General features: G+C 42.9%; 2 protein-coding genes and 1 long non-coding RNA gene across 15 annotated transcripts in view; 2 read left to right on the forward strand and 1 right to left on the reverse strand.

The window, feature by feature from the left end:
• The window catches only part of LOC307037339 (ras-related protein Rab-7L1-like), a 584,338-nt gene that overhangs the window by 518,441 nt on the left and 46,506 nt on the right, over positions 1–19,391 (forward strand). The window lies entirely within an intron of this gene.
• On the reverse strand, positions 4,294–6,912 carry LOC307034709. Its single transcript, XR_013806970.1, has 2 exons — positions 6,250–6,912; positions 4,294–4,976 (listed from the first exon to the last, which is right to left on the reverse strand). It is a non-coding gene; the product is annotated as an uncharacterized lncRNA (long non-coding RNA).
• Positions 5,629–12,655, forward strand: LOC307034708 (uncharacterized protein; the record flags this gene model as incomplete). Of its 9 annotated transcripts, none has more annotated exons than XM_079673584.1 (8): positions 5,629–5,850; positions 7,557–7,744; positions 8,661–8,800; positions 9,448–9,613; positions 9,769–10,110; positions 10,732–10,867; positions 11,078–11,185; positions 12,103–12,655. In XM_079673584.1, the coding sequence occupies 5 exons, from the start codon at positions 5,629–5,631 to the stop codon at positions 10,064–10,066; spliced, it is 1,014 nt and encodes a 337-aa protein (XP_079529710.1). In that variant the 3' UTR covers positions 10,067–10,110; positions 10,732–10,867; positions 11,078–11,185; positions 12,103–12,655. The 9 variants fall into 9 exon arrangements, with proteins under 9 accessions (XP_079529710.1, XP_079529712.1, XP_079529707.1 ...); XM_079673586.1 differs by having other exon boundaries at positions 11,078–11,131; XM_079673581.1 differs by having other exon boundaries at positions 11,078–11,314; positions 12,103–12,654.

A 19,391-nucleotide genomic window follows, 5' to 3' on the forward strand; every position in this document is an offset into this window, starting at 1 on the left:
TCACCGGAGTTTAAAACAGATCCTGGGCTCATTTCTTCTTACGCTTGGCTCCAAAGAACATTCAGATATTTGTTGACGGTAGGACATTTTAGAAAAACCCAACTTGAGACCAAAATGCAAAGTCAAATGAGATATGTTTCTGTGTGATGACCAATTAACAGCTCCATTGTCAGAAATATATGTTTTTCTCATGCACAAACTACGGTGGCCGGCAGGTGCAAACACGGAACAACGGCCCAAAAACGCCTACATAAGCAGGAAACAGCTGCAAATAATGAAGTGAAAAACAAACAAACTCCGAAAACAAACGCAACAGAAAAACGCTGCAAATAGAAAAACGATATGCAAAGTCAAAAACACATACAAACCCAAAAACACAGTGCTCCAGGCCTCTAGGGGGGGCGTTATGTGGAACAGATTGATGTCTGACCAGACATTGAGAGAACGAACCTGAGTGATGGAAATTGAAGCCGGAGGAAACAAAATTGATTGAAGTGGACAAAGTCGATATATATGAAGGTACATTTTGTTTTGTTGTTATACAAAGAGCGTTATATTCACGCAGCTAGCATTAGCGTGCCTACAGTAATTACTACACCAGCTGAGGAGAGGAGAGCTTCACGTGAAGAGAAGATAAAGTGAGGGAAGAACATTGTTAAAAGAGATTACAAATCAAGTGCAGGTAAATAACACGGGCCAAAGTGAGTTTGTAGAGAGAGAGAGACATTCTTAGCAGTTTGTTTATATGTATGTATTTGTGTATAGATGTTGCAACTATACAGAGCTTGAGCAATTGTTACAACTGCGAGAGGTCCCGGGTTCAAATCCTGGACGAGTCCCCATGTTACAACCCGGCTCATGGGCTGTAACATAAAGCAGGGAGGCGAGACGAGAGGTAAGAATAATATAGTTTATTGTTTAAACACAACAAACTAAATAGACACCAGCATCAGGTCCCCGAAACTGGCGCAGAAAAAGTGCCCAGAGGAGTGAGAGCGACGCAACTGGCTGGGCTCCTTCTTTATCCCGCTTCATCATTACATTGCATTTAGCTGACGCTTTTATCCAAAGCGACTTACAATAAGTACATTCTACCAGGAAGATACAACCTTGAAGAAAACAGAATCATATAAGTACATCAGGTTTCATAGAGCCAAACATTTCAAGTGCTACTCAACTGGCTTTAGATAAGCCAGCCCTTTATTAGTATATAAGTGCTTTGTTAGTAATTCTATCGCTCGAAGTGGAGTCGAAAGAGATGAGTTGAGTGTAAGCTTTCTGCTGTCCTGATGTCAATGGGGAGCTCATTCCACCATTTTGGAGCCAGGATAGCAAACCCACGTGTTTTTGCTGATGGGAACTTGGGTCCCCCTCGCAGTGTGGGTGCAGCGAGTTGTTTGGCCGATGCAGAGCGGAGTGCACGTGCTGGGGTGTACGGTTTAACCATGTCCTGGATGTAGGAAGGGCCAGATCCATTCGCAGCATGGTACGCAAGTACCATTGTCTTGAAGTGGATTCTAGCAGTTACTGGAAGCCAGTGAAGGGAGCGTAGGAGCGGCGTGGTGTGGGAAAATGTAGGAAGGTTGAAGACCAGACGAGCCGCTGCATTCTGGATGAGCTGCAGAGGTCGGATGGCACATGCAGGTAGACCAGCCAGGAGGGAGTTGCAGTAGTCTAGGCGTGAGATGACGAGAGCCGGGGCCAGAACCTGCGTCGCTTTCTGGGTCAGAGTTGGCAGGACCCCCGGCGAGACAGGTGATGGCGGGACCCCCAATGGAACAGGACACATAGTTGGCAGGACCCCCAGCGGAACCTCGAATGGACCAGGACATGGGGTTGGCAGGACCCCCGACGGAACAGGACATGGGGTTGGCAGGACCCCCGGCAGAACAGTAGTCGGCAGGACCCCCAACAGGACAGGACACGGAATTGGCAGGACCCTCAGCGGAACCCCCAACGAAACAGGACATGGAGTTGGCAGGACCCCCGTCAACACAGGTGACGGCGGGACCCCCAACGGAACAGGACACAGAGTTGGCAGGACCCCCAGCGGAACCCCAAACGGACCAGGACATTGGGTTCGCAGGAACTCCGGCAAAACAGTAGTCGGCGGGACCCCCAATGGGACAGGACATAGAGTAGGAACTTGAGTAGGGACTGGAGAGGGGACTCGAGATGGGACTTGAGAGGGGATTCGAGAGGGGACTCGAGAGGGAACTTGAGAGGAGACTCGAGAGGGGACTTGAGAAGGGACTTGGAAAGGGACTTGAGAGGGAACTCGAGAAGAGACTCGAGAGGGGACTTGAGAGGGGACTCGAGAGGGAACTCGAGAAGAGCGTCGAGAGGGGACTTGGGAGGGGACTCGAGAGGGGACTCGAGAGGGAACTTGAGAGGAGACTCGAGAGGGGACTTGAGAAGGGACTTGGAAAGGGACTTGAGAGGGGACTTGTGTTGGTCGGTACGCCGACAGGCAGGGCTCGGGCTTAAGGACCTCCCGTCGTCCCGGGGACGAAAAAAAATAGGGTCGGGGAGGATCAAAAAAAATGTTGGGACGGATTTGGAACGAGAGTTCAAATTAAAATATACCCTGCTAACTCTACTACGAACGGCGATGAAAATGAAACTGACTGCACGTTTTGTTTAGCACACAGTTATTAAAACCTCCTTGTCAACATATACACACGCACAAAGCATTTAGCAACCCGCAAAATACACACACTCACACACACACAGTACGTAGCTACACGTAGCTACTGTCAGCCAACCGCACAGCTGTCTGTGATGCCTCGAGCTCAAACACACTCAGAACGTAGCTAGACCCGCGAATTCCTGGCCCGCGAATTTGCGGGTCTAGCTACGTTCTGAGTGTGTGTATTTCACGGGTTGAGTGATGTACAATAATAATGGCATCCCGTGGAGGAATTCTGCAATTTTTTACCGTTACATCGAGAAAACGCACAGCAGAACCAGACCCTGGAGCGCCGGCCTCAGCCACAGCTGTAACGGGGAATTCAACCCAAGTCAATGAGGTAAGCTTGCTCTTATTAATGTTAACGTTACCAGTTAGTTAACTAACGTCAGACTGATGTATTGTTAACGCTAGTAGTCAGTAGCCATTTTACACTGAGTGATATGACGATAACGTTACCTTAACTATGAGGAGTCAAAACTCTGCAACAGTTCAGATCATGTTACTAACTTTAACCACTTATTTATTTACTTACTCCTCTTCATCCCCTATGGGTAATAAGGCTGAGATGAGAACTCTCCATCGCATTTAGTCCTTAGCAATATGTTGCGCCTCTCCCCATGTAGGGATTGGTAGTGTGCGAGGGGGCGCCGCGGGGCTGTTTACTATGGAAAGCCAAAAGTGCCATAATACGGGGGTGAAAAAACGCGCGAACATACGGGGAGGTCCGTTTTTTCGCGCGAAAAAACGCGCGAAAAAACGGGGAGGTCCGTTTTTTCAACGGGGAGGTCCGTTTTTTCGCGCGAAAAAACGGGCCAATATACGTGCGAATGTTCGCGCGGTTTTTTATATGATAATGAGCCCCTCCTTCTGATTTCCTTAGCCAATAAGTTAAAAGTGTCTGTAACCAATCAGTGAAGGGTAAAGCCAGACCAAAACAATCTGTAGATGAAAAGTTCCTGACATGGTGAGGCTGTGCTGTAAATTGTGCATTATTCCAGATTCAGGGGACTAAGTATTAATTTGCCTTTGAATATAATAAATATATCAATTAATATATCAATATAACCTGCCTTCATTGTTTTTTTTAAATAAAATGGCATTACCCTTTTCCTTAAACCTCTGGAGTGTGAAGTGAAGGTATTTTCTCAATTTTTAGATGTCTCCTTAAATCCACTTTTAAATGTACTTCTTATAACATGGCATGGTGTTACATGTCAAAATGTTCAGTAGTCTCTGGTGTTGCTAGAAATGCAAATTCACTCACCTTAGAGCACTGTCTTATGAGAAACCTAGCTTAGAAATCCGATTTTTGGAAAACTTCAAAACTGTTGTGAAACACATATGTACTCATGTCATCCATTTTTTTTGGTGTTTCAGATTTTGTTCACCAAAGTCTTTGGTTCACAAAAGTAGTGAAATATATCAATTACACTATAAGCCTATATAAATGTGTTGTTCATGTCTAAAATGAAAATGTGTAAATTATAATTTAGAGTAAAAATATTTCCATCCCTCTACTTTCACCACAGAAAAGTTACATCAGGACTGAATAATGACTTCTTATTCCATACCAAGGTTTATGTGATGTGTACAAATACAAATTCAGCATTTCAACTTTATTTTTCAACCAACTATTTATGTTAACATATGAAACTGTAAAATCTCAATATTTCCAATATCAGAACTTTTTCAACCAACTATTCATTATAAATGTAAAGACAGGGGGTCTTTGTCCATGGTCTTTGTCTGTCTTCCAAGACAGTGGGTCTGGCTGCTGTGTAGGTGGGGCTGATGGTGCATGGCCTGCTGGTGGCTGTGTCGGAGGGAGGTAGGTGGGATTGTCCCGGGTTGATGCTGGGATTGTCCCGGGTTGATGCTGGTGGCTGGATGGGAGGTACGTGTGCTAGGCGAGACTTCTTTGCTGGCTGGGTTGATCGTGATGGCTGTGGTGGAGACCTTTGTATCGAGGTGTATCTTAATCTTGTGGCAGGCACAGATGGAGGTGGAGGCCGCTGTAGGGATGCTGGTCCTCTGGTCCTCGGGTCCTTGGTGGTGATGGCTGTGGTGGACGCCTTTGTACCGAGGTGTATCTTAATCTTGTGGCAGGCACAGATGGAGGTGGAGGCCGCTGTAGGGATGCTGGTCCTATGGTCATTGGTGGTGATGGCTGTGGTGGAGGTCTTTGAGCCACGGTAGATTTTGACCTGGGGGCCGGCACAGATGAAGGTTCTGGCTGCTGGATAAACGCCACCTCTGGGCCACTAGGCCCAGGCAGCTGTGAAATCTGAAGGAAAAAAAACATACCTTTACATTTAGCAAATCAAAATAACTGTATGACGTATTTTTCTCTAATCAAAAATGGAAATAAATCCACATGCCATATTATGACTTTTATGAAGGATTAAAGCCTTCTTCATTTCCAGTATATAATACAGTGATAACACACACAACCCGGTTGACTGTACTCACTTTAACCTGGCTCTGTTGTCCACTGATAGGCATAGTGCTGTGTACCTGGACTCACATTCAGGTTCAGGTCCGGACTCAAGTCCAGAGGTTCAGGTTCAGGTCCGGACTTATAAGTCCGGACTTGGGTCAAGTTGTGTGAGTAACTAAAGTGAACTTATTGTGAGCTAATTATCAATTGAAAATAAACTCATAATCAACTCAAATTCAAACTCGTCAGGTTTATTGTGCCCCCTTCCAACTTGTGTCTACACCATGTATTTTCTATAACTCTACATGTGTTACTAACTACACAACACAACTACATACATAGTGATGTACATACAAGACTCAATCTGCAAGAGTACAAGTCTATGTGTTCTTGTTCAAGAACAACAGCATATTGACATTGTTTGGGTGAAGTGTTGCTCTTTCGGCAGACACTATATCACCATACATGCAAAGGAGTTAGCTTAGCTACACTACCAAATATGGCAACCAGCATCCCACGCTGTCAGTGTCCACTATGTCTAAGCCGGCTTCCCTTGACGTCACACAGATCTCGCGAGCAGTTGCGATATTTTGCGAGACTTCGTGAGTTCAGTAATGGCCGCCATATCAGAAGCCAAAACAATGTTTTTCGTCTTTTCTCAGCGCAAATTTCTCGATCTATGGAAGGTTTTAGATGGTTTAGAACAAAAAGGAGAATATACGTAAGTACCGGTTCCCGACGTTCCGGTTTTAACCGGACTTGAACCGAAACTTTTTACAAGTCCAGTACCGGTTCGGCGTACCGGTACGCAGCACATCATAGGCACAATATTAGCATAGCATTAGCGCGCTATTAGAATTTCAATAATATGAACAATTATGAACTCAGACCAGCATTTCACATATTTATACAAGCAGAATACACTTGAAATGTAAGCCAAACTACTGCACGGGAGTCATACACCTAGTAACATAGAAGAACAAAGAAGCTAGCGGACGCCATTAGCCACTGTAGTGGAGCCGAACTAGCTGACAGAATGACATTAAACTACACATAAAGAACAGTTTCAAAAACACTTCTTAGATCGAAATATGACATAATCTTTGTACACACTACTAACCTGTTGAACAGGAGAAATGAATGAAGCAGAGGGAACGTTGTTGCCGTTCCAGCCAGAATGCCAAGTCTGCGGCAGACACATAATAACAACACTTACTTTACGGCATGCGCTCAGCAACACATTCCCTTTTACGGCATGCCCACTGAGGCCTTTCCGTGTCCTATACTGCCCTCTGCTGTTTGTAATGATATACAATATTTAACATAAACATGCCTTCGAGAGTATAACTTAATTTATACAAGACAATATACATTGAAAATGTGCCCACATATTTATGCGGTTATCTGAATCATATTTTCTACCCCTTATATTCGAAAATATATGATTAAATATCTAAAATATGCGCACTTCGACGCTGCGTGGGTGGACTCCAGTTATATCTTTCAAACTAAATCTATCCACTATCTGCTTGTAGACTAACGGTCAAAGGGTCTAATATCCGGGAGGGCCGGGCTCGAGTCTCGGAAAGGAAACGTTTTTTTGTGTTATCTCTTTTCATTCACTTACAATCTTTGTATAAATGCAAAGTATTCCAAGGTCTGCTTCACCTTAATTGTCCCAACTGCTTGGCAACAGCTGTCTGTTCTCCAGTTGTTTAAGGTGGTAGCCTGTCGCCTGCGTTCATGTTTCAAATAAATGGGAATTGATCAGCCTCAGATGTATTAATTTATAAAAAAAATAATTTTTTAATTCGAATGTTTCTCTTCAGTGCAATTGCAATTGCACATTGCATCATTTTTGTGTTCTTTGTTCTGTTTTAGAAAGGAAGGATTGTTTACTTTTTTCGTTGTCTACAAAACCGGAAAAACAACATAATTGTGCTTTTCCAGACACTGAAGAAAGAAAAATACCATGAATTTTCGGTATCAGGGCTGTTAGGGAAAAGATCAGGCAATATATCTTGAGAGAAAACTTATCTTTTGATCCCGTTTGAATTGTGCCACGAATTACACTTATGATGTTTGTCATCTTAAACAATCACTTCCATGTCAAAAAACTCAGTTTGTCGTAAAACTGTTGAAATATAAGACTATGAAAAATACGCAACTAGAAATAAGTGAAATGTGCCAACGTGACGGCCGTCTTGGTGTGTGGTGCGCGACGGGAGATGTAGGTCATTGACTGGTTTCAGGCAAAAAAAAAGTGTTACTTCACAGTTTTACGACACATTTAAAAAAAATTGACTTGCAAAATTATCTTTTAAATTGACAAAAATCATATGTGTAATTTGTGGTTCAATTCAAACGGGATCGAAAGATAATCTTTCTCTCTCCATTTACTTCAATACATACCTTTTCCGAAATAAGGTCCCATGGAGCTCAACCGGAAAGGGAGGGACTTCGCCTCTCTATAAGCATGCAGCAGCAGTAGCAGCAGCCGGAAAAATGTCCACGAGAAACTTCATCTTGCGTTGCAAAAGGACAATAAATGACTGCACAAGACTTCTCCAAACAGATGATGCCGGTCATGCCGTGTTACAATCCACAGTAACGAGGTAAGGGCCAAGCCTATTGCTACTGTTAGAAATGAAAATCAATGTTTTAATGGGGAAATGTAGTTTAAACATGCCGTCAGTTTTAATGCTCTTTTATACTGAAAAACCAGAAATTCTTGTGCACAAGCAGTTAAGCTTTTATTCTGAAAATCCTTCATCTCCGGTTAGCATTTAGCATGTGGCTAATATACGATTTCCTGAAGAGGTGAATTTAGTAGCGAAATGAGAGAGTGGTGCAAACCGAAGCCTACTGACTTAACACTACAACTATAGATGTCGAGATACTACCATGCTGAATATTAAATGAAGGTACAGTTTATTTGAATACATTATTTACAGACGAGAGTAGCATGTGACAACATCCGGAATGACCGGAAACCAAACGAGCCGAGAAGTATTGTTTAGAGTATTGATTACAGCGTTTAGAATGTGTTAAATGAAGAGTGATGAAAGAGAATATGAGGAGAAACTGCGTGTTAAGCATATATTGAATGTGAAAAGAACCTATCCTCTGTTTAAATGCAATAACGGACATTAGAGACGAGGCGAGCCGGCTGGCGGGGAGGAGCCAGCAGACGATATATAAACAGCACCGGAGGAGAGATCCGGGCTCTTCTCTTCCCTATCGAGGAGAGCCAGATCACAGCTGTTTGTCTGACTGAACAATATTCTGTCTGTAACACTACCGCGCCTCTTTTAATTAAAGTACCCAATTGAACTTTCACAGAGACTCCATTTAGTCTCCTATTTTAAAGCTTCTCTCCTGGTCGGGAGAATAACGTACACAGTTAACACTACTACCAACACAAAGGAATGTAGTTTGTTTTTGCATGTAACCTAAACTGAGGTTGTGTGAGATCTTTCACACTTACAAATTCTGTCTTCTCCCCTATTTCACCAAACCGTTTACTGGCAGGTTAGAAACCATGGAAAGGAGCCTTGAGTGGTCACGGGGCAGGCTAATTAACGTCCCTACAGCTGATCTTTTACTTCAGGACCTTCGGGAATATATACTTGAAGTCCGGAGATCTTGGCCTACCACACCCGCACAACAAGGTAGGTCGATGTGATAATTGTTCACTTTAGCATAGGCTTTCGTTGATAAACCAGTGCTAGTATTGTTGAGTACTAAGTGTCCAACAGGCCAATAAATTTTAAAGTAATTATTTGTTTTAAATATGGGTAATACCAATATAAACACCTTTTTTAATCTGTAGTTGCCAGCTATTAATTACAACATTCTGGTGAGACGCTCTGAGTCTCGAGTTGTCCACTTAAAACTGTACTCCAAATTCCACCTTTATATCCTGCCACAGTAGAGGAGACGCTATTCCCCCTCCCCCGTCGAGGGCAGTCTGGCCATCTGTAGTACACCACGTATCATCAAACGTGTGAATGAGGACATTGAAAGGGTGCCAGAGGGGGAGTCTCTGTCTTCAGGGTTGGAAGACACAGACTGCAACTATGTATCTCTATGCCCATACACATTTATGCTTTTGTTCTTACTGTATACTACAACTATAGTGTATTGCATGTCCACTGGTTTAATGCCAAACTGCATTTCATTTTTTTTAAAAGTATCTTTAGGCTGGGCAATGACAATAAAATAGACGCATTGTGTGCGTTTCTGGCACAACGGCATAAATGCGTTGCTTTTACAACAATGACAATAAATGTAATCTAATGTTTTGCTGTTGTTGCAGGTCATTCTGGCTACCACGCCCCACTCATTTTGTTGGGTGGTCGAGGTCCCCCACAATTCAGCATTTCCAGAGAGCAACTCTCTTTTTTGAGGAGCTGTGGTTTTACAGCAACAAAGATGGCACAGATATTAAAAGTATCTCTGCGCACAGTGAGACGGCGATTGAGGTATGTAGCAATGTCTTCAACATTGGAAGTGCCATCTTGTCTCAATTTATTGTAAACATCCCAAGGAGGGGTTGTAGCCATGTTACACTATGCATGTTGTAAAGTAAATCTGAATACCGTAGGTCTCATATATTTAAAACATGTTTATTTTTCAGGCAGTTCCACATGCTGCGCTCTGGGACATACTCCACCATCTCAGATGCTACACTAGACGACCTCATCAAGGAGATAGTGGCTGGGAATAACCAGATTGGCCCTGAATCTGTCAGGGCACAGCTGCAGGCCCAGCAGATGTGGATACAGAGACGCAGAGTGCGGGACAGCATGAGGCGGATAGACCCAGAAGCAGCTTCACTGGACATGTCCTCTCAAGCTGCAGAAGACAACTCCAAAACAGTGGAGGATCTGCAGAAGCAACTGCAGGAGTTAAGAGTCCAGCGAGAGTTTTGCTAACAGAGGTTTGCTGGCTCCGACGACAACATCCGATTCTATACAAGGTAATGTTTTGGCTAAATTCTATCCAAGTTTTTGAGATGGGTTAGCTTATAAAGAATCCTGTTTACCTGCCGTGTGACCGCTGACTATATGCATGCAGTGTTGGAATAAGTACTCAACTTAACTGAAGTATAAGTACAAATACTATGGTTTTAAAATACTCCTGAACTGAACATGTAGAATCATAAATCCTGTGTTTTCATATATAAAAAGTAACTAGAAACTATGAAGGTTAACTAAATGTGGTGGAGTAAAACATATTAATACTAACAACATACTGATAATATTTTACTACAAGTGGAAATCTTCAAAACCTTACCAAAGTAAAAGTATGTCAATATCCACTGCGTTTCCCCCAGTTGCACACGTAAGAATGAAGAGTAAACGTAGTCATTGTGTGTAAAATGTTCCCTGTATGTTTTAGATTATTATTACTGCTGCTAATGTAGTTGCTACATTTTACTGCTGTAGATTACTATACCTGCACCAAGTGCCTTCTTACTCAGTCTATTTGAATTGTAATGTATTATAGCAAACAAGAGGAAAGCATTAGCCCATGTGTTACAGTTAACACGATTGTATTTACTGTCAATTAATGACTGACATGTGTCTTTTGTGTACAGATTCCCGAGCTATAACCACCTGATGGCCTTCTGGTTTTTAATTGAGCCTTCAATTCATTAAATGGTTTGTGTTACTAGAGCGATATCAACTGCCAAGAGTAATGAAGAAGTGGTTACACACGCACGTCCATCAACGGTAGGTTATGTTTCTTTTAACACACAATCTAAACACAAACTGAAGGGAAAATGTCTCTCCGACATTTCATTGCTTTTGTGTAGGCTAAAAGGCTAAAGTACTCAATCCTTTTTGAATACATCAGAGAACTAAAACAACTTAATGTTTTTCCCATAGTGTGCTACACTCATGACATTAATATAGTAACCTTTTTTTGTTTTTATCTTCCAGAGACAGCTGCTTCAGCCAATTGACGAGTTCTTCCTTTTTCTATGCTTCCTGTCGGTGGGTTTGAAAGAGAGGGACCTTGCAAACCGCTTCAACGTACACCAGTCCACTGTGAGCCGCATCATTGCAACATGGACAAGTTTTCTTACAACTTTATTGGGGTCACAGTGCATCTGGCTTACACCTGCAGAAGTTCAAGCCCACCTCCCAGAGGCATTCAAAGATTTCCCAGACACACAGGTGATCCTGGATTGCACAGAGCTGAGGTGTCAAACACCATCCTCACTCCTCCTCCAAAGTGAAATGTATTCTACATAGAAATCTCACTGCACCATGAAAGCCCTGGTTGGCATAGCCCCACATGGTGCAGTGACATTTGTTTCCAGTCTGTATGGTGGTTCTGTCAGCGACAAGGAGATTTTCAAACAATCTGGAATAGCTGCGTTGTTGACTGAAAACATAGCAGTGATGGTAGATAAGAGCTTCCTGATCAGCGATTGCTGCAAATGCAAGGTGTACTGCCCACCTTTTCTGTCAAAGCAGAAGCAAATGCCAGCCTATGAGGTGAGGGAGACACAGGCCATTGCCAGACTGAGGGTTCATGTAGAGCGTGTCATTAGGAGGATAAAAGAGAACAAACTTTTTGATGGTGAATCCCACATAGGTATTGTTTGTATTCTTATCGATAGTCATGAACTTTCTCTTGTGACAAAATAGACTCTCCGTTAGTAAACGTTTACTCTGTGTAAAAGTGATTTCTGTGTGTAAAAGTGAGGTAACATGTGTAGATGAATAACATCAACTTGTATTCGTCCCACACATACACACCTATAGATGTAGTTATATTTGTGTCTGTGACTTTATATTGAATGGGAAATAACTGGAAAATACCTGTGTAAGAGAGAGACTCCTGTCCCGCCTCTCCATTTTATTTTTAGTTGTGCATTGTTATTTGTGCTTTAGAAACATTCCACTTGAACTTTATTTGAATGAACTTAGTAGTAATTATTGTCCTATATTTCTTTCAGATTTCACAGCTGCCTGGGCCTAGGAGAAAGAACCTCCATCTGTGCCTGCACCAAGGTCAAGATCTACCGTTGCTCAAGGGCCTTCACCAGAGCCATCACCACCGAGGACCAAAGGACCAGCATCACTACAGCGGCCTCCATCTGTCCCTGCCACAAGATCAAGATACACCTCGGTACAAAGGCCTCCACCACAGCCATCGCGATCAACCCAGCCAGCAAAGAAGTCTCGCCTAGCAGACGTACCTCCAATCCAGCCACCAGCATCAACCCGGGACAATCCCACCTACCTCCCTCCGACACAGCCACCAGCAGGCCATGCACCATCAGCCCCACCTACACAGCAGCCAGACCCACTGTCTTGGAAGACAGACAAAGACCATGGACAAAGACCCCCTGTCTTTACATTTATAATGAATAGTTGGTTGAAAAAGTTCTGATATTGGAAATATTGAGATTTTACAGTTTCATATGTTAACATAAATAGTTGGTTGAAAAATAAAGTTGAAATGCTGAATTTGTATTTGTACACATCACATAAACCTTGGTATGGAATAAGAAGTCATTATTCAGTCCTGATGTAACTTTTCTGTGGTGAAAGTAGAGGGATGGAAATATTTTTACTCTAAATGATAATTTACACATTTTCATTTTAGACATGAACAACACTTTTATATAGGCTTATAGTGTAATTGATATATTTCACTACTTTTGTGAACCAAAGACTTTGGTGAACAAAATCTGAAACACCAAAAAAAATGGATGACATGAGTACATGTGTTTCACAACAGTTTTGAAGTTTTCCAAAAATCGGATTTCTAAGCTAGGTTTCTCATAAGACAGTGCTCTAAGGTGAGTGAATTTGCATTTCTAGCAACACCAGAGACTACTGAACATTTTGACATGTAACACCATGCCATGTTATAAGAAGTACATTTAAAAGTGGATTTAAGGAGACATCTAAAAATTGAGAAAATACCTTCACTTCACACTCCAGAGGTTTAAGGAAAAGGGTAATGCCATTTTATTTAAAAAAAAACAATGAAGGCAGGTTATATTGATATATTGATTGATATATTTATTATATTCAAAGGCAAATTAATACTTAGTCCCCTGAATCTGGAATAATGCACAATTTACAGCACAGCCTCACCATGTCAGGAACTTTTCATCTACAGATTGTTTTGGTCTGGCTTTACCCTTCACTGATTGGTTACAGACACTTTGAACTTATTGGCTAAGGAAATCAGAAGGAGGGGCTCATTATCATATAAAAAACCGCGCGAACATTCGCACGTATATTGGCCCGTTTTTTCGCGCGAAAAAACGGACCTCCCCGTATGTTCGCGCGTTTTTTCGCGCGAAAAAACGGACCTCCCCGTATGTTCGCGCGTTTTTTCACCCCCGTATTATGGCACTTTTGGCTTTCCATAGTTTACACACTCGCGGCTGCTGCATGACACACACACACACACACACACACACACACACACACACACACACACACACACACACACACACACACACACACACACACACACACACACACACTAATGTAGGCTGCACACTCAATTGTTCAACTTTTACATTTCTATTTGCAGGTTGCCTCAAATGCCTCTAGCTCAAACAAATATGATGCAAAAAGAAAACGCAAATGGTTGCCGGAGTGGAAGAAAACCTTCCCATTTGCTGAATTTGATGCAGAGACAGGCATGATGTTCTGCAAAAGCTGTCGTGCTTTTCCCAGTCTTGCGAAGGGGAACAACCTTTTTGTTGGTGTGGATGGTGGCAAAATCCGGATAAAAACACTCCAAGAACACAGCAAAACGACATCACATTCTGACTGCGAAGGTGCTCAGGCTGCAAAAGTAAACCCAAGCGGAACACCCATGGCTTGTGTCCTACAAAAGATGTCAGAGAATGTCAGAGAAAAGATGACAAAGCTATTTAATATAGCTTACTTTGTGGCAAAAGAAGAAGCCCCCTTCACCATGTTTCCAAGCCTAGTTGACTTGCATCTCAAAAATGGTCTGGACCTTGGTGACACTTACAAGAACGACAATGCCTGTCGCACCTTTGTCCAGGCCATAGGTCAATCTATGAAGGATGACCTGGAGGAGAAACTAAAAAACACACACTTCTTCTCTGTCATGTCCGATTCCAGTGTTGACCGATCCGTGAAAGATCAGGAGATGGTCTACTTGACATATGTGGAAGATGGCAAACCTGTCAATCAATTTGTGGACATTGTTTCATTGGAGCATGCCCACAGCCAAGGCATCCTTGACGCAATACTTGTTGGTTTGAGGAATGTGGGCCTGACTGAGCAAGACTTGAAATCCCGGATGGTTGGCTTCGGCTGTGATGGTGCATCTGTGATGATGGGAGTTCACAATGGAGTGGCAGCCAAGCTGAAACAAATGTGTCCCTCAATTGTACCAATCTGGTGTGTGGCTCACAGACTGGAGCTGTCAGCGCTTGACAGCATCAAATCAGTGCCTCTGCTGGCTGAATTGAAGGAAACACTCTGCAAAAGCTTCCCGTGAGCTCCAGGCACTTGGGAAAGTTATGGGCATAAATGTGGTCAAACCAGGTAACATTGATGGGACAAGATGGCTTCCACATATGTCCAGGGCCCTTGAAGGTTTGGTGAAAAACTTCAAAGTTACCATGGTTCACTTTGAGAACCATGCTAGTGATCCGAATGACAGGGAAGCTAGTGCCTTAATGAAAGGGAGAGCACGTGCCATTCATCGGTCCCTGACACAGTACAAGATGGTGATGTTCATTCACTTGGTGTTGGACATTCTTCAGGAGCTGAAGCAGCTCAGCCTGCTGTTTCAGAGGGATGGACTGACCTTGCAGATGGTCTCTGATGGACTACAAACAACAACATTGTCACTTGTAGCCATGCAGGTCAGTAAAGATTTTTTTGATTAATTGTTGAACATTAACAATTGAATATACAAATTGGTAAAACTGGTATTTATATAATCCCTAAATATGAAAAACTATAAAGATATGTCATTTGTGATTATATTATTGAAAAACTGTGGAAGCATTTTGTGCTGTTATTATAGAATAAGAAATATTTTAAATGTCAATAATGTACGCCTGGAAGTCTAGACATTATCAACATCATCAGAGTAAATATTCCATATATTATACACATTTCAAATATTAATTATTATAGTCACAATATAACATACTTTAAAACGTTTTCATTTTATGGATTACAATGAGTAAAATGTTTTTTCTTTCCTTTTATTACAAACCTAGACAGACGCAGGCCCAAGGCTGCAGAAGGTACTTGATGAGGTTGGACCTGGAAACACCTGGCAGAATGTCCAGCTCAACAGGAGGGAAACGGACAATTCCACCTTCAACTCACTAAAGCTCCGCCTCATTAACGACCTGTGTGGGTTTCTGTCAGCACGCTTTGGGAATCTGGAGACAGGGATTCTGAAGGCAACCTCCACCCTCTTTGATCTGTCTAACTGGCCAGAAGACACAGCTGAACTGGCGACATTTAGCAATGCGGAGCTCATTGAATTAATGGAGCATTTCCAATCCATCCTTGCAGAATGCGAGGACTTTACTTCTGGAGAGGCAGCTAAGAGAGAGTGGCTTGACCTGAAAGTCCTCGTACAGCGTCACTACAGGCACATTGAACCCCAGGTGCTGTGGCAGAGGCTACTTACGGGTGCTATTGGAAGGGAAGACCAGTTTAAGCAAATGAAGGTCATAGTGGAGATCACACAAGTGCTCCCTATGAGTTCATCTTTGCTGCGAGCATGGATTCCCCAGCATGAAGATAATTAAGTCAGACTGGAGGTCTTGCTTGTCTAACGAGATGCTTAGCTTCCTCCTGCACATCTCAGTTCATGGCCCTCCTGCACAGCAATTCAATGCAGAGAAAGCGGTCACCAAGTGGTGGAGTAGTGGCTGCAGGAACAGAAGGCCCCAGTTCCAAGACTAATTAATGTGTCAAGGTCTCCTGACTGTGTTACAGTCATCCTGGTTACTGGTTACTCTGGGTTCTGTCTTCAGGACAGAGTGTTGGATTTTTGTTAATTGGATGGGACTTGACTGGATTACATTTGGAGTAACTTTCTTGTTTGTGTGTTTTTAAAATATATTATTTTTTTATGTGTTTGACTGATTCACTAAAATAAAAAGGTTGATGAATTATCATCTAATGATTTGTATGATGTTGTATTTATGTTAAAGGTAACTTTGAATGATTTTAACTAATGATAATATAGAAAAACTAATATTTTAAATTCGGGACGGTCCACATTAATTTCGGGATGGCTTAGATTGTATTTCGGGACGGTTCCGGGAGGATGGGGAAAAAAGTTAGTCGAGAGCCCTGGACACGGGGAGCTGGAGTCGGCCGCAACGCCGACAGGACACGGGGGGCTGGCGTCGGCCGGAGAGCCAACAGGAGACAAGGTGCTGGAGTCGGCCGGTACGTCGACAGGACACGGGGAGCTGGAGTGGGCCGTACCACCGACAGGACACAAGGGGCTGGAGTTGGCCGAACCACTGACATGACACGGGGCTGGCGTCGGCCGGGGAGCCAGTACTGGAGCTGAAACTGGAGCCAGAAAGCCTGGACCATGGCTGTGTGGGCCGGTTCTGGAGCCGGAACCATGGCTGCTGGGCAAGGAACCGGAACACGGAACCATGGCTGTGTGGGCCGGCACTGGAGCACAGAACCATGGCTGCTGGGGCCTGTACTGGAGCCCAAAGCATGGCTTCTGGGGCTCGGGCTGCTAGCCTGGACTTGCGCCTCCTTCTCTTAGGAGCCTTTTGGAGGCTCCGTGGACCTCTAAAAGCCAGACGAGTACCCAAGAACGGATCCTGGACAGGAGCAGGACATGCGGAAGAAGCAGGGGCTGACTCCAGACAGAACACACCGATACATATGGTGTCAGGTTGGGAATTGGCAGGCAGGGGGCTAGCATGCCAGGGGCTAGCAGGCCCGGAAACAGGTTTGACCTCAAAGCTACCAAAAAAGTCCTCCACCCACTCGGGTAGCAACTCCCTTAACCAGGGCCTTGAAGTTACTTCTTGGCGTGCTGTAGAAATAATTGACTGCCTCTCTTCACTACTGGAGGCATATATCGAAAGTCATTCTTCAAGCATGTTAAATTGTACGTCACCTCGTACAAGCTGTCTGCTGGGTCCATTCTTGGTGAGATCCTTCTGTCAGGGTTGAGTGAAGCAGGCAGGACCCAAATGCAGATTTCACAGAAAATACCTTTATTCCAAGGTTAAATTGTCAAGAACAGAACACTACCCCGTGAACACAGTCAAAGACAAACAAGGATCTCACAAAGACTAACAGGAAAAAACGAACCTAAATGCACACAGGACTAATCAAAGAAACAAGAGACAGGTGAGGAGGGAGGAGAAAAAACAGGGGCACCAGGTGAACACAATCAGGAAATCAGGTAGGAGGGAACACACAGACAGGAAGCCAAAGACAGATCTAGACAAGACAAAACACAACACAGACAGAAAACCAAAGACAGACCTAGACAAGACAAAACACAAGACAGACAGATCAAGACACTTCATAGCTTTAAACTCTGCACACTGAGCTCTGATTGTTCAGCAGGCGGTGCTTTCACTGAGTTGATCTCTTAGCCTGCAACCTATCCTGCTCCGGACCAGGCTAGCCGTTCAGCATAAGTTGCCATGGAGATCTAGCCCGGCAAGAAGTGAACGAGCGTCGTAGGACCGGAAACCCAGAACTTAGCCCGCTAAGCAAAAATCCGGCTTTGTAGTACAGGCCTCTGGTCTACTAATTATCTGTGGATATTGAGTGGGTTCAGAAAATAAGGACACAAACCACAACACTGTTAAAAAAGGTGTTTTGTGTTTAAAATGCAATTATTCTTACATCAACAATCCTGTTATGGAAAAGGAATCCCTCAAAAATAAAGGTCCTATTTGATATACATTTTTTAATCAAATGTGTTTTTGTTTTTTTTAATAAATCAGGTCTGAGGGCTTTATAAAAACTTTAAAAGTATCAGATGCGAGAAATACACTGAGCCAAATTCAGATACCAAATAATTGCTCTGATTTGTTACAGCAGTACAAAAATAATTACAGACTGTTCAATTAACCCAATCAAATAAACAGCGGCTTCTTGTTCACAACAATAGAACTAGGCTCGTGAAATAGTGAAAATTAACAACTGTTGTAATACTTTCATTTTATATAGTTGCGCCCCACCGAGCAACAACAATCCTGAAGTCCCGCAACTTTCGTTAGTCAAGAAGGTGATTGTTGAGGGTGAGAAGTGTCCAGACTGTTTTGAGTGAACAATCCCGCTGAAGCATGTTTTCATACTTTTTTCCTTGGAGTACACTTTTCACTAAATGCAACTGAATGCAAAATGAAAACGCAGCATCAATTCATTTTTGATTGCAGTGTAAATGAATGATATCATCTAACAGGAAGTAAACATGGACTAACACACTGACGACTAGCAACATAATTCTGTGGCAGCATGCTATGATGCAAAGTTTCAGACAGTGGGTGTGACAAAGAAAAATCGATTTTACATTAAAGCATTTGAACATATTTGTGGAAACCCAAAATACAAGTATGAATTATAAACATGGTGTGAACTTTCATTTTACTGCAGTCTTGCTTGCAAAAATGGACATGACAGACTAAATGTCTGTAGTAGCAATGCTCCCCCTCTGACCTGTAGTTTTAGAAATTGCTTAATGGTGTGTCTTTTTCCCTGCAATTTAGTGCTCTACTATTAGTGATTTGTTTCCCCCTCTACTATTAATGCTTGTTATCTTTTCAATTCACATCTTTTTGCAAGCTGAAAAGACCAAAGCATGTAAACTGTAAGCTCAAGCCTTGCAGTAGACGTAATGTAATGTGTGGCACTTTTGGACTGGAGTTCACAGAGGAAGAAAGAGAGAACGGAAAATTACTTTGTGCAAAATGCTATCTGCCCCAGGCATTAATTAATGATAATTTAACTAGCCGAACCTGATGAAAGCCACTCTTTTCTCTCTGGTCCCTAGCCTAGAAACCATTTAGCGTCCATAAAAGTGCCCATCGAATTATCTTCTGAAGGACTGTTTTTTTCAGAGGCTGTCGGCTTTGTTCTGCAACATTCATTTAAAACGTTCAATGGCAGGTTCAAACTAGAGTCCCTATATTTTTTTAACACTGAAAATAAGATGATGCTTGCTTTAAATGTCTGTGCCAGTATCCCTTAGTCAGGCTGCACACAATGATGCAGTTAAATAAAA

Source organism: Notothenia rossii, assembly GCF_949606895.1.
Source record: "Notothenia rossii genome assembly, chromosome: 4".
In the NCBI taxonomy this organism is placed as follows: Eukaryota; Metazoa; Chordata; class Actinopteri; order Perciformes; family Nototheniidae; genus Notothenia; species Notothenia rossii.